We start from the raw sequence: 13,510 nt of genomic DNA on the forward strand, positions 1-13,510 counted from the left end.
ACCATATGCATAAAGAACTAATCGCTGTCAAAATGACTGAGATTTTAGTCTCTGTCCTAAAAACATAGGGACCGTCTCTAAAGTCAAGTATTATGTTGAACCACAAAATCGCTAAGTTACAGCAGGAATATTCCAGGTAATATTTAAACTGATGAAACAGATAATTCCCTTCTGAGTTAATCTAGAGACAGCCAACAGTTACTAGGCAGATGCTCATAGGTCAAGTAGGTAAGGACTCATAAAAAAAAATTTCCTTAAACTTACCTAAACAAAAGGTTTGAAAAAAAGATTCTGAACTAATTGGGGAACTGGCAGCAAACAGAACAGAGAATAGAATCAGCCAAAGGGAGTTCACTCAGCATCACCCCACAAAATGTAGCATATGCAGAAGCTGCATAAATGAACACAAACTAACAATATGCCAAATAATCTCAAAATCTCCCACTGCAGTGAATCCAGTAGGATACCTGAAAGCATGTATTGCCTTTGTGTCAGTACTATATGGGGACATTTTCATCATTACGTATTCTCCTGAATTATGAAATAAACAGCTTGAGGCACTGCCTCTCTATTCAAAGTGTCTGTCTCTTTATGTAAGTGCTCTAAAATTGTCCCTAAAAATGTAATATCAATACCTATCAATACAGGTAACATTAGAAGGATCATGGTCTACTTGATAACATAGTTTTGTCATCTCAACTCAAAAGATCTGAATCACCTCTTCGCATTCTTGTCCAACTTACTGTGCTAACGAAGAGCCACAACACTTTTGCTGGAAAAGTTCTGTCCATTAAGCAATTAAACAATTTAATTAGGCCCAGTACTTAAAAATACCACCAAAACAGCTACCAAAGATCCCCTTTTAACATAAAATTGGCTCCTTGTCAGTAAACAAACACACAGAAAGGCAGACATTTGCAGCCTCTTTAATACTTTCATTGGGATGTCTTAATCATCAAACCCCTCTTAATATATTTAACATCATGTTCCTAACCAAGAAAAGCTGCAAAATTCTTTGCAGGATCAGGAAATAACAACATAAGCAACAATATATAGAGGCATGGATGAAGAAGTATGGGAAAAGGGTCAGTGAACACAGAGCAACACTAAAACTATATGGCTGAAAGGAAATTTTTCTAAAGGTTAATAAACCACTATAACAGAATTTCAAAGAAGAAAGGTATTATTCATGTGGTTGTTTTCTATTTGCACTACTAGTTTCCAAAAAAGAATATTTTTTTTTTCCTCCTTCAAAGCTATCACTTGACATCTGTGCCATCATAATCATCATTATTTTCAGAGCAGTATTTTTAAATATAAGCTCTACTTTAAATGTATATAGAATCATAGAATCAACCAGGTTGGAAGAGACTTCCAAGATCATCCAGGCCAACCTAGCACCCAACCCTAGACAGTCAACTAGACCATGGCACTAAGTGCCTCATCCAGGCTTTTCTTGAACACCTCCAGGGACGGTGCCTCCACCACCTCCCTGGGCAGCCCATTCCAATGGGAAATCACTCTCTCTGTGAAGAACTTCCTCCTAACATCCAGCCTATACCTTCCCCGGCACAACTTGAGACTGTGTCCCCTTGTTCTATTGCTGGTTGCCTGGGAGAAGAGGCCAACCCCCACCTGGCTACAATGTCCCTTCAGGTAGTTGTAGACAGCAATGAGGTCACCCCTGAGCCTCCTCCAGGCTAAACAACCCCAGCTCGCTCAGCCTCTCCTCATAGGGTTGGTGTTCCAGGCCCTTCACCAGCATTGTTGCTCTTCTTACAGTGAATACTAACCTGCTATTCTAATATAAAAACATAGCTTTTTCTCTAAGACACCTAAAATTCATGCTCCCATAGATGGCACACTGACTGAACACAATACAGTACATCAGTTCAGAGGACTGAATGCCACACAAAGACGTAGCTTCTTCTAATTAATTGCCAACCTCTTTTTTTTTTTTGCAACTGTAAGGGAATTCCAGCAAAATCTTTAAAACAAAAAAGAAAGCAGAAGTTACCTATACATCTTCACTATTTCAAAGCACTTATGGTTTAGAAACTGTTTAAGAAAGTGTGCTGCACAATGTGATCATCAAAACAATGATTGCATAGTTTAACAGTGTTTGAAAAAAGTAATGTGCACGTGGAACAGCCAGGTTTTACACATTATTAACTTTCCAGTTTTATTTAAAATGCAGTATATTTCCAAAGGTTGTACTATAAATCATGGATTAAATACTTGCAGATTTCTTCAGTCTGAAAACAAAATAGTGCACCTGATGAGAATTTGTAAGGAAAAAAAAATGTTCTTGGATGTAGTGACAGGAAACAGGGCCCTTAGAGAACAGTGTGTTGGAAGTGAGAACTTAAAAGAGGAACAATAAAGGCCAAAAGAGATTTGATGAGAATTCAGGAGTAGAAGACCTGGTCAGCCAGCTACATACAGCTTTTAAATCCTTTGCACAGTGTGATCTGTATAAAAATACTGTATTGATCACCACAGGAATATTAAAAAATTATTTTCTTTGTAGTCAGCCTTTAGTGAAGCAAACAGAATATAAATTTAATGATGACACAGTTTTATAGAGAAAAATCTACATATCGAAATATTATTAAAACTATTCATTTTTCAACCACTTGAAATGCTTACAAGGTTTACTTTAGTCTCAGCTGATTATTTGATAACAAGCACAGCAGAATTATAGAACAGTTTCTGTTGGAAGACACCTCTAAAACCACTAAGTCCAACTGCCAGTGTGTCCTTTTTCTATATACTTTGGGCTTAAAGACTTTAAGTATTTATAAATTCATTTATAATAGTGTAAGTATGCAGTTTGTCATTTCTATCATGAATTTATTTACCTTAATCATTGCACTCTGGTACTGGCAGCCCACATTTTGCCAGTACTTACACTATTCAGTATTTAATTCAGCTATCAGTCATGTTCCCATAACCATAACTCTTACTTACAGAAAAACAGATCTGAACAACGTGTGAAACAATAAACTCAACATCAAAGAAAAGGAAAAGTAGGAGAAAATAAATCCAGACCTGACAAATCAATAGAAGCATGAAAGTAATCTCAATTTTCAGTTGAAAAGTTGAAGCCAACACAACAGATTTCCTTTTTAAACATTAATAGAGCATGAAACTGGTAACATTTAACTGAAATCAGGAAAAAAATTGTAGTGCACTTTACAAGGATCAGGATCAAATGTTCTGGACTTTTTCTTAAAAATTAAAGAAAGCTTTCCCCCAGCTCATTGCTACCCACACATTTTGGTGTACAGCACAAATGACTCAAGCAAAAGATGCAGCATAAGGATTATAATATATTCCTTGCTTAAAAATGACAGCATCAGGCATGCTGTCAGAAATCTGTAAAATACTACTGCATCTAACTGAAGATGTATGTTACAGAGGAATATATACAAATGACTAAGCAGAACATTTAGCATAAGGATTAAGACTTCTTACCCCATATTTACACTGGCGAGATGTTGCTCCATACTGGAAGCGACACTGCTCATCAGCATCATACACCTGACCTGGGGCCACAGCTGGATAAAGAAAGTCACGCTTGGGAGGCTCATTATCAAGGCAAGTACCACGGCCTGAACTGTTCAACATAAAGGACCAAATCAATTAGGAATTCTACTGACTGTTAATCACATTAATGATATAACATAGCTAGTTCTTACTATTAACAGCACTGGGTGTGAAATACACATGATTGCAACAAACAAACAATAAGATGGTACACCCACAGTAAAAACTGAAATTAACTAAAGGGACTCCAGCAATTCATTTTTTTAATAATTGTTACTAATAAAAATGTTTATTTTAGATAGTGAAATTGATTTCGGATATCATTTTTAAAGTGTGATCATTTCTGAGCCACACAATATTAATTTTTGTTTTAAGATTCCTATTTTTTTTCACAGAAGAGGAGCTACTTTTGGTTATGGAATGAAAATTAATCAAGCTAAGCTAAGCAATTTTTTTTTTTAATTACAATTCTCAATTACCTTTTTGGTCCTTCAAACAGCTAAGCACAATCTTATAGATATGAGCATTTCAGATGATGGATATAAAGATAAAAGGCATTTAAAATTCAGTATGGCTAAATGTTTATAGTATTTGGACCTTAACATGCATGCTTTTCTTCTATACGAGATAATGAAGCAGTCACAGAAGTAAAAATTCTGCAAGATCTACACATTTACCTATGCTAAGGTGAGTGGAAAAAAAATGTATGGCTCCAAGATCTCTTCCATTATATTTTACTTTAGTATTAAAATTTTCAAGGTAGAATGAAGATCATCATCTTTGAAAACTTTGTTTTTCTTCTAATATTCACCATTCTGTTTGCTGGTTAGTAAGTTTTCTTCCAAAATGTGCCCATATTCAACCACAATATTTTAATGTAGTGTAATAAATAACAAAGAATGTCAAACACAGAATTCTCTTTAGACGACTTTCTACTTCACTAATTATAACGTTCCAGTTTCATTTAGTCAGCGTGCATTAAAAAGATGCTTTTTTTACTCGCACTTCACGTAGGAATAAATGAAGATTAAAAAAAAAAAAAACCTTATGCCAATATTTTGCCTTTTTTTCCCCAACATTCCTACAAATTGCCAACACTTAACAGTATTTTTTTCCAAATCTTTTCCATGCACCTTTCCAAAAGAATGTAATTTCAGAAATTAATGTTCTACACTGTTTTACAGAGATAACCAATTCTTTGTATTTTTAATCTGCAGATACAAAAAGGGTAAAAGCCACCTTTAACTACAGCTTTTCAGCTCTTGTGTTAACCAGTTTCACTACAACATTTTAAATACTACAATAAATCCTTTGGAAAAACAAAGAAATAAATTGTCAACCATTTTAGACAACAGCAAACAGCAACTAAGACAATAACCAGGTAGAGGAGGTGGGGGAAATTATATCCAGTTACTAACCCCAAGAATATTGTGATTCACCTGCACAATCTCACACAAACACTTTCTCAGTGGGAATCTGTTTTTACAACACCAATTGTGTAGATTAGACATTAAAAATAATGTACTTTCCTCTTTATTCCAGTTTTAATTATTAAAAGCATATATATTTTCTAGCAGCAGAAGCTGAGCAAACTACCCAACATTGTTTTGAAATATTTCACTGTTGTATTTTGCATCTATGAGTGGTATATGCTAATAATTCTAATATGAAAATAACTTAAATAAAATATAATTTCTTCGCATTGTCTGGACCAGCCTAGAGACAGGAACTTTGCTTTAGGCATCAGTGGGAAGTTTAGTGTTCTGCTTCAGCAGTATTGCATGAGAGCATTCCATGTATTCCAGTACCACAGAATTTGGTCTGTAAAGTTGTGACCTCACAAACATACAGCCAAGTGCACAGCACTTAAAAAACCCTCATTACATTCAAAGACTTGTAAATTAAAAGTCTATACCTACACTAAAAACCATATAATTGCAGAAACCTAAGTCAAAATCCTTGTAGTAAGTACAAAAACATGCCTCTTTTGCTCATAACAGCAATTTTCATCAAAAAGAAATATTGCTGCAGTAGTAAAAAGGCAAGAAAATCATTAACTAATCTGTGAACTCACTTACTAGCTAAATTACATCACTACCCCTCAGACAGAAAATTTCTACCTCTCCTTCTGCTTCAGTTTTGTTTTTTTCTCATGTAAGGAGACAACACAGGCACATAATTCAGACTTATTGTGAGAACTTGATACTATATTGTATGAACCAAAACATTTAGGAAAAGAAATAATATGTGTTATAACGCACCTTAACCAGGGACTTTCTATTTATAATGAAAGGCCTCAACAGAGCTGTGCAAAGGACAAGCACAGGCTGAGGACTATATAACCTTTCAGACAACATCTACTACATTCAGGCAGAGCGTTAACAGTCCCAAGTCTACATCCTTGTTCTCCCTTTCTCTTCACTCCAACAAAGTAAATCCCACATACCTGGGGGTCAGAGGGAGGGAAAATAAGGAAAGAAAACCCACCAAACAAAAAAAAAACCCAAACCACTACTAAATCTAAGGAAATTAACCAAAAGTGTATAAGAAGAATAACATATTAGAACATTTTATAAACAGCCATTTAATAATTACCAATCAGGCCTACAAAAATGCAAAAAACACCTTTGTGTAGATGGAAAAATATGAGCTCAAACTCATCCTTACATTCTATTTACTCCATAATATACTCTAGTACTTAAAAACTATCTAATATTTGGACTGGATTCAAATGCAAACATAGCTTAGTTTAATGTCATTTCATCCCAGTATCGCAGTGCAGTTCTCAAGAGATCTTTGTAAAAATGGTCTACAATATATTTTAAATGTTCTTTTGTATTTTAATATCACAAGATAGCAAATTAGTCTTCTTTGGGAGTATATCAGATACTAGAGCACTCTCTGAAACTATACGATCTCAGATGTTATCAGTGCCAACTATTCGATCAAAATAACAGCAAGAAGGATTCAATTAGAATCTTTACAGACTGAACAATGTGAAATTGAGGATCGCCTCTGTACAGACACTGTTGTTGTATTAAAGCCCAATAAAGAGGAAAACCAAAAGCTTTTCTGGGTTTATGCTCCTATTACAACATCTGTTCCTAAATACTTCATCAACATATGCAATACAGCAACCTTTCTTCAGCCTTCCACGCTTGAAGAAAATATGCCAGAACACTGTCACTGGGTTTCAGTGATACATAATTGGCTCATTCATAGTAATGACATGCACTATAAAGCCAGCTGTGATTCACATTCACAAATTAAATGTGTTATCAATATTTGCAATTATCTGTTATAGTGAAAATATTACAAATAAATATATTGATAGTAGACATAATAATTCCTTGTGAAACCACTGAAATAAGGAAAAATAATTTTAAAATTATAAACAATGCATTTTATGTATATACATGCATACTGAAAAAAACATACATAATATTTGGCTCCTAAGAGAATTCCTATCTCATACTTATTACCTACTTTTCCTGAGTAAAACCTTTTTAGAGAGCACCAGAATAGACTTCTATACATGTTAAAAAAGCTGCTTAACTTAGCATTAATGACTAAACCCTGCAGACTGCTCAGTAGTCTAGAGATAATAGAACAAATATTTTCAGAATCAAGGCATAAGTAACACAAGTGTAATGTTGACTGTCATTTTTAAAATCCTAATGTGAATCAGAATAGAATTACTAAATTAAAACCTTCTTGAACATTACAGAAATTCAAGTATTGATGTGGGTTTACCACTCACTCTCGTGATAAATTCTGCTTCTTTTTTTCAAGCTATTATGTGAGGCTGGCTCTATGTCTTAAGTCATATTTCATTGCAAAGATTAATTTTGCACATTTTTTCTTTTGCTTGGTAGTAGAAAATTTCACTGTTTCTTCAATGTATACATACCTCTGCAATATGACCTGTGTTCTAAAGTATTCTTTTATTTCTTTATGTAACTATCCAGCAGCCATATTAAGAAAAAAATCATTGTTTCATCTGTCGGAATCATCCACCTACCAAAATCTGTTAGTATCTGTCTTTGAGAGTTCGGGAGACACTAAGCTATAAAACACTGGGCCAATCTGATGTTCTATATTTATTTCATCACACATTCTACAAATAAGTTGAAGGGTATCTACTGCTGATTCTGCCCTTTACAATTTCACTGAATAAAAATAACTCAAGAGACAGCTAAAGAGTACTATATGCAAAGTCAACGCTCAAAAACACATTGCCAGCCCATTACTATAGAAATTGCTGGGTAATTTTTAGCTGAGTAACCTTTTAAAGCATTAGACTTCCGTTTCAGAAACCTACAGTAATTGGAATCATATGCCTTTTATTCAATTATCTCTTAGCTATAAATAAAAAATCTTAGTAAACTTTAAAACAAACAAACAAAAAAATCTAAGCAAGTTACAATCTGAAGTGTAGGTTAACAGATCATAGAATCAAATAATCAACCAGGTTGGAAGAGACCTCCAAGATCATCCAGTCCAACCTAGCACCCAGCTCTATCCAATCAACTAGACCATGGCACTAAGTGCCTCATTCAGGCTTTTCTTGAACACCTCCAGGGACAGTGACTCCACCACCTCCCTGGGCAGCCCATTCCAATGGCAATCACTCTCTCTGGCAAGAACTTCCTCCTAACACCTAGCCTGTACTTCCCCTGGCACAACTTGAGACTGTGTCCCCTTGTTCTATTGCTGGTTGCCTGGGAGAAGAGACCAACCCCCACCTGGCTACAATGTCCCTTCAGGTGGTTGTAGACAGCAATGAGGTCTCCCCTGAGCCTCCTCTTCTCCAGGCTAAACAACCCCAGCTCCCTCAGCCTCTCCTCATAGGGTCTGTGTTCCAGGCCTCTCACCAGCTTTGTCCCCCTTCTCTGGACATGTTCCAGCACCTCAGCATCTCCCTTGAATCAAGGGGCCCAGAACTGGACACAGTACTGAAAGTAAATTTTCTCCACCAATTTGTAGACACATGCAATTTTAATAGGATTGATGTAACCTAGTCTTCACATGTACTTTTTAGAAAAGTAAAAAGTAAGATTTCTGGAGTACCAGGCTGGCCAATCTGCCAATCTGCCACAAACAGTACATGAGATATAATGAAGATGTATCTGTATTTATCTTGCATATCCATCTGTATGTCCAAGATTCTTGGGCAGACAATATCTGGTCCCAAACATTGGAAGATTTTTTAAGACTGCCTAGATGGGCTTGCTTGGATCAAGGTAAATTTTCCTTCCTTTCAGAGTTAGAAAGGTGTAGTCTCAGATCTCAGTCAGGCTGTATGGTAATCCTAGAGACTCTCCTAGATTTCCCATGATAGACTTTACTTATTCAAATCGTTTGAAGACACTCAGTTTTTCTCCATTCATTTTCAAAAGACAATCCTGCCTCTGAAAGACAGATCTGGCACCATTTGACCTCTTCTAACACCTCCACCTGTCCAATGCTGACAGACTAACAAACTATGATTCCAGAAATTACTCAGATTTTTATTATTAATTGAATAAATAATTCTATGCAAAAGCTTTTCTCCTTTATGTCACAGGTGGAGTTGAATCTGCTGCTGTTATTCATACTATGCTGCAGTTACGCCAGCTTCAAAAGTGAAAATAGTAACTGCAGCAAAGTAGTATGAGGCTTAAAGCTCAGACTGCAACATGAGAGGCTTCCTGTTTGGACTGCTGCTTTTGGGTTCCAGGTCTTGAGTGTTGGCTTTTTTCTGTCTGGTGAGGACTTGAAACAGATGGGAGTCAGGTAGCGTTGGGTTTGGGTTTCTTCTGCAAATAGGCTAAGTTAAGGTAGTCATGCATTGCATTATTAATTAGATTATTATCTAAGGTAATTATGCATTGTGATCATGATATGCTATATTATACTTTTTATCTCAACCCTGAATTTTGTATGTTACTTTCCCACTCACCCTTGTGTTGGTGGAGCAGGCTGGTTTGCCCTCGCATTAACCCATTACAATGTCTAGGTTTCTGCATGGCTACATAGGCATGCTGTATAAATATAAGCTAGATACAATGAAAGGTGCATATCATATGCATATATATACACACATGCTACATATAATGACATTTAAACAAGTAGTCTTCACTTACAAACAATTTTAGGCTGGGTTTATTTCTCCTTTAAGCAGGTATTACATGTTTCTACGCCTCTCATGGGAATCTGTTCTCTGACACTGCTCTCCAGATTAAAAACCCCTCTAAAGCATTGATGAACAATTAAATTAATAAACTAAATTCAGTCAATCTTTCACTTCAACACAAAGCTTGATAGACAACAACTATTATGTGCTAGAAAAAACTTTTTGCCTAGAAAACAATTATTTTCCTTGGCCATTTTGGAGTGTGTGCTGGCTGGATATTGCTCTTGAAGAGTTTTGATAGCTCTATTAGCAATGCATAGTTTATCTTATTGTCATCTTTTGAGCTATATTCATCCTCTATTCAGCCATCTTGCCAAATTAATTACTTTCCCAACTAGTACCTGAATTAACTGATATCTTCCAAGAGATACTTAATGGCTATTTTTCCATAGCCTCAATCTGGAAATTTTCTTTTTGGGTGTAGATTTAAGAAAACCTTAAGGAAGACAAAGATGATGGTGAAGTTCTACTTTGAGTGTCACCAAGATGATTTCTGTTTCAAAATGCTTCTGTCTGATGATTAAGAACAATGTGGTATCTAGACTACAAAATGGCATACAGTGCAAAACCACTGTAGCAAGTGGTGACCCAAGGTGATAAACTAGTAAATTCACATTAACCTACATTACCATATAATAATACTGTAAACACATAATGATTTCCTAGTGAAAAGTACAGTTGCATTATCTTGGTGGCACGACAGTCCTGCCCAAATTTGTATGCATATCCAAGCCAGTAAATCTAAAAGGCATTGTGGTATGCCATTTAGACTCAGAATCTCATGTTTCTACTTCAGTATCTGCATTTCACCCCATCACATTCCATTTTTCTTATTAGACACAGCTAAATTCTAAACTAGCCAGGAGCAGAGAAAAAAAAAAAAAAACCCAACACCTTATTTCCCTTGTTTGTAGTCTACTGAGTCCTATCCCAGCTGTTTTCCCTTCCTTGAGGAAAAATGGAAAGAAAGGGGATAGACACATACAAAGACTTCGATGGCATCTTCAACCTTTGCCTCTACATTTCTAAATCAGCATTTTCCTCATCTGTTGCTAAGCTGCAAAGAATTACTGAGAAAAAAAAAAAGGCAAAATATTTTTTTCTGCCTGGATGCAGACTGTTCTGCTCTTATGGAAACAGTCAGGGAATTGCTTGCACTCACTGATTTTCTTCTTCCTAGTCTGACTTAAGGAAAGGTGTGAATGGCTGAGGAAAGGTAATCTAGACTTCTCTACAGCTGCCCCACCAGTACCTGTCTGTCCCAACAGTTTCCTGATATCAGCGAAGAGATGACATAAAAAGGTGGGAAGAAAACTAGAAACTGGGAGAAAAGCCCTACAATTTTAGGGATTACTGCACTTCATGAAATAATAGAACAACTTTGTTTATAGGGTATTAGAACCATAAACAATAACAAATATAGAATCATAGTGAACAGTTCATGTCTGAGAAATTTAACATTTTTGAAAACAGAGTGCAAAATTAGTAGATGAAAGAGAAGTTATCTTTGGCTCTTAGTGTGTTATTTAAGACAGTAACCTGTACAATTGGAAAATCTGTTCATAACTGATAATGTTTAATCAAGGTGGTTTTGAAATTAAATACTCCACACTCCAGGTTACATAAATAAAGCTAAAACATTACAAAAGGTAACTTATTATTGAATATGCTGTGTGTAGGTTTTTCTTTCAGCCAAAGCTCAAGTATCACTACGTAACTTCAGTAATGATTTTTTAATGAAATTCACAGATGGTAGTAATTTGAGTAGAGTTGCAAACACTGGCAATAATAGAGACACATCTCAAGAAACCTAAACTGCTTAGAACTACGCAAACAGATACACAGATGTTTTAATCTGACACAGTAACTGAAACTAATTTTTTAACTCTGAACATCACCAATATTATAGATATGTCTTTGCCCACTGACATGCTAGGGAGCTCAAACACCTCTTCAAAACAGCTTAGTGATCCTCTACATTATGTGGGAATCTACATTTGAACCATTGAAAGAAAATATATTGGTCTGCATGAGCACCCTCAGGTTAGATTCAAAATACAGCATCTTATTCTGAGGTTAGATTCTTGAAAGATGAGAAGCTCCTTTTGTTTTTAGTAGTGTCATGCTATAAACCACCTGACTGGTTTATGTTGGTCTTGTAAAACACACCAAGTATCTGAACAATTAAAGAACCATTTTTTCTCAAAGGAATAATGGTACTGATGATCCTAAACCTGTCAATCAACTGCCATTTGCTCCCATAAAACACATTTGATGCCATTAAAAGAATTTCTGTTGTTAATCTGTTCTTAGTGAACTTGCCATTGTTTGTCTTCCATGATGTAAAACACAGACAGAACTTCCATTACACATCACATGTACCAATGCATACATTGGTATATGCACATTTTTGAGACTAACTTATTTTGGCAGTTTACATTTTTTTCATCCAGAAGTAAAATTTCAGGTAGCAAATCTACTTCTGGATAGAAACCAGCATATAAGTATAGGTTAGCACAGTTTTAATGTGTTAATATAAAGATTTAGGTAATCTTCTCCTGTACTCTTAATATTCTCACTAGTACTACCAAAGAACACTTATAGATAAAGCCCCAGAAGACAGGTGAAAAAAAGTCTGAAGAACAAAATGTACAGGGCTACAGCCCTGTTCCCTGCATTAGACTGCCTCACATTATGAATGTGTTTTGAAAAAAAGATTTCCCATTGACAGGTAAATTCCACAGTTCTCTGTTTCTCACTATTAGATTAATGGACTTGATGATCTGTGAGGTCTCTTCCAACCTTGGTGATACTGTGATACTGTGATACTGTAATAAAGTAATGAGATACCACCAGCACTCCAAAATATTTCAAATAGATTTTCAAAATTAGTTAATTTGAAGAACAGAACAGAAGAAATCTATGCCATTACATAGGGAAAAAAAAAGCTCTACAACATAATCTGAAGTGACTTGCTGTATTTCTGTCCTAAAAAATTTCTGTACTATCAGAAAATGTAAACTATCAGTACAGGTCACTGTACCTCTGTTTATCCAGAAAAGTGTCAATTTTTTTGAAAACTCGTAATTTTTGTTGGGAGATTACTTACTCTAAAAAACTGGTGATGTAATCCCGACTGCAGGCTGACCAAGAGAAAGGGTTGGTGTTTGCTGTAATATGAGCCGCCATTAGCTTTGCTGCTTCATGACCTTTGGTTCCACAGGAATTTCCAATTCCATCATGATTCATACCAAAACTGCCCAAAAGAGAAGAGAAACAGACCATCACTTTTCTACAACATCATGGGTCGCTTAAAACTTAATGTCACCTCTACTGAAATCATTACCAGATCAAAAGGAACACACCTAGTATGGGCAAACTCTTAGGCGGAGAGTCAGGGTGAGTTTTCTGCAGAATACATCACAATTATGTAACTGTCTTTCCTCACACAGACTCTTGCAAGCATTTTACTTATTTTCTAAAGCTTTTGAAGAAAATGCAACAATATACTTCAAGATAAATACAGAATACTCAGTCATTATTTATACTTGGATATGGAATATATATTGTGCCACTGACACTCAGATTAGCAAACAAGGACAACAGGGGAATAGGTATGTGGCTACAAGGTATGTGAAGTTTAGGCACACAGCAATCAATGATAATTCAAGCAGAACATGGGGCTTGCAATGTCCAAGGCCACAATGTACACATACTCCCTCCATGTCCACTCACAGAGTGACTAAGAGCCCTTCTATCAGAGCTCTGCCTTGTCATGGGATGTTC

The 13,510-nt window shown here is 35.7% G+C and overlaps 1 protein-coding gene across 1 annotated transcript in view; it reads right to left on the reverse strand.

Moving 5' to 3' along the window:
* ADAMTS6 (ADAM metallopeptidase with thrombospondin type 1 motif 6) overlaps positions 1 to 13,510 on the reverse strand; it is a 165,260-nt gene that overhangs the window by 73,996 nt on the left and 77,754 nt on the right. Inside the window, exons 10-11 of the mRNA XM_064140247.1 lie at positions 12,834 to 12,980; positions 3,478 to 3,619 (exon numbers count right to left, since the gene is read on the reverse strand). Coding sequence (XP_063996317.1) covers positions 3,478 to 3,619; positions 12,834 to 12,980 — 289 coding nt within the window. The remainder of the gene's footprint in view (positions 1 to 3,477; positions 3,620 to 12,833; positions 12,981 to 13,510) is intronic.

The sequence above is a fragment of the Pogoniulus pusillus genome, chromosome Z (assembly GCF_015220805.1).
Source record: "Pogoniulus pusillus isolate bPogPus1 chromosome Z, bPogPus1.pri, whole genome shotgun sequence".
NCBI classification, from domain to species: domain Eukaryota; kingdom Metazoa; phylum Chordata; class Aves; order Piciformes; family Lybiidae; genus Pogoniulus; species Pogoniulus pusillus.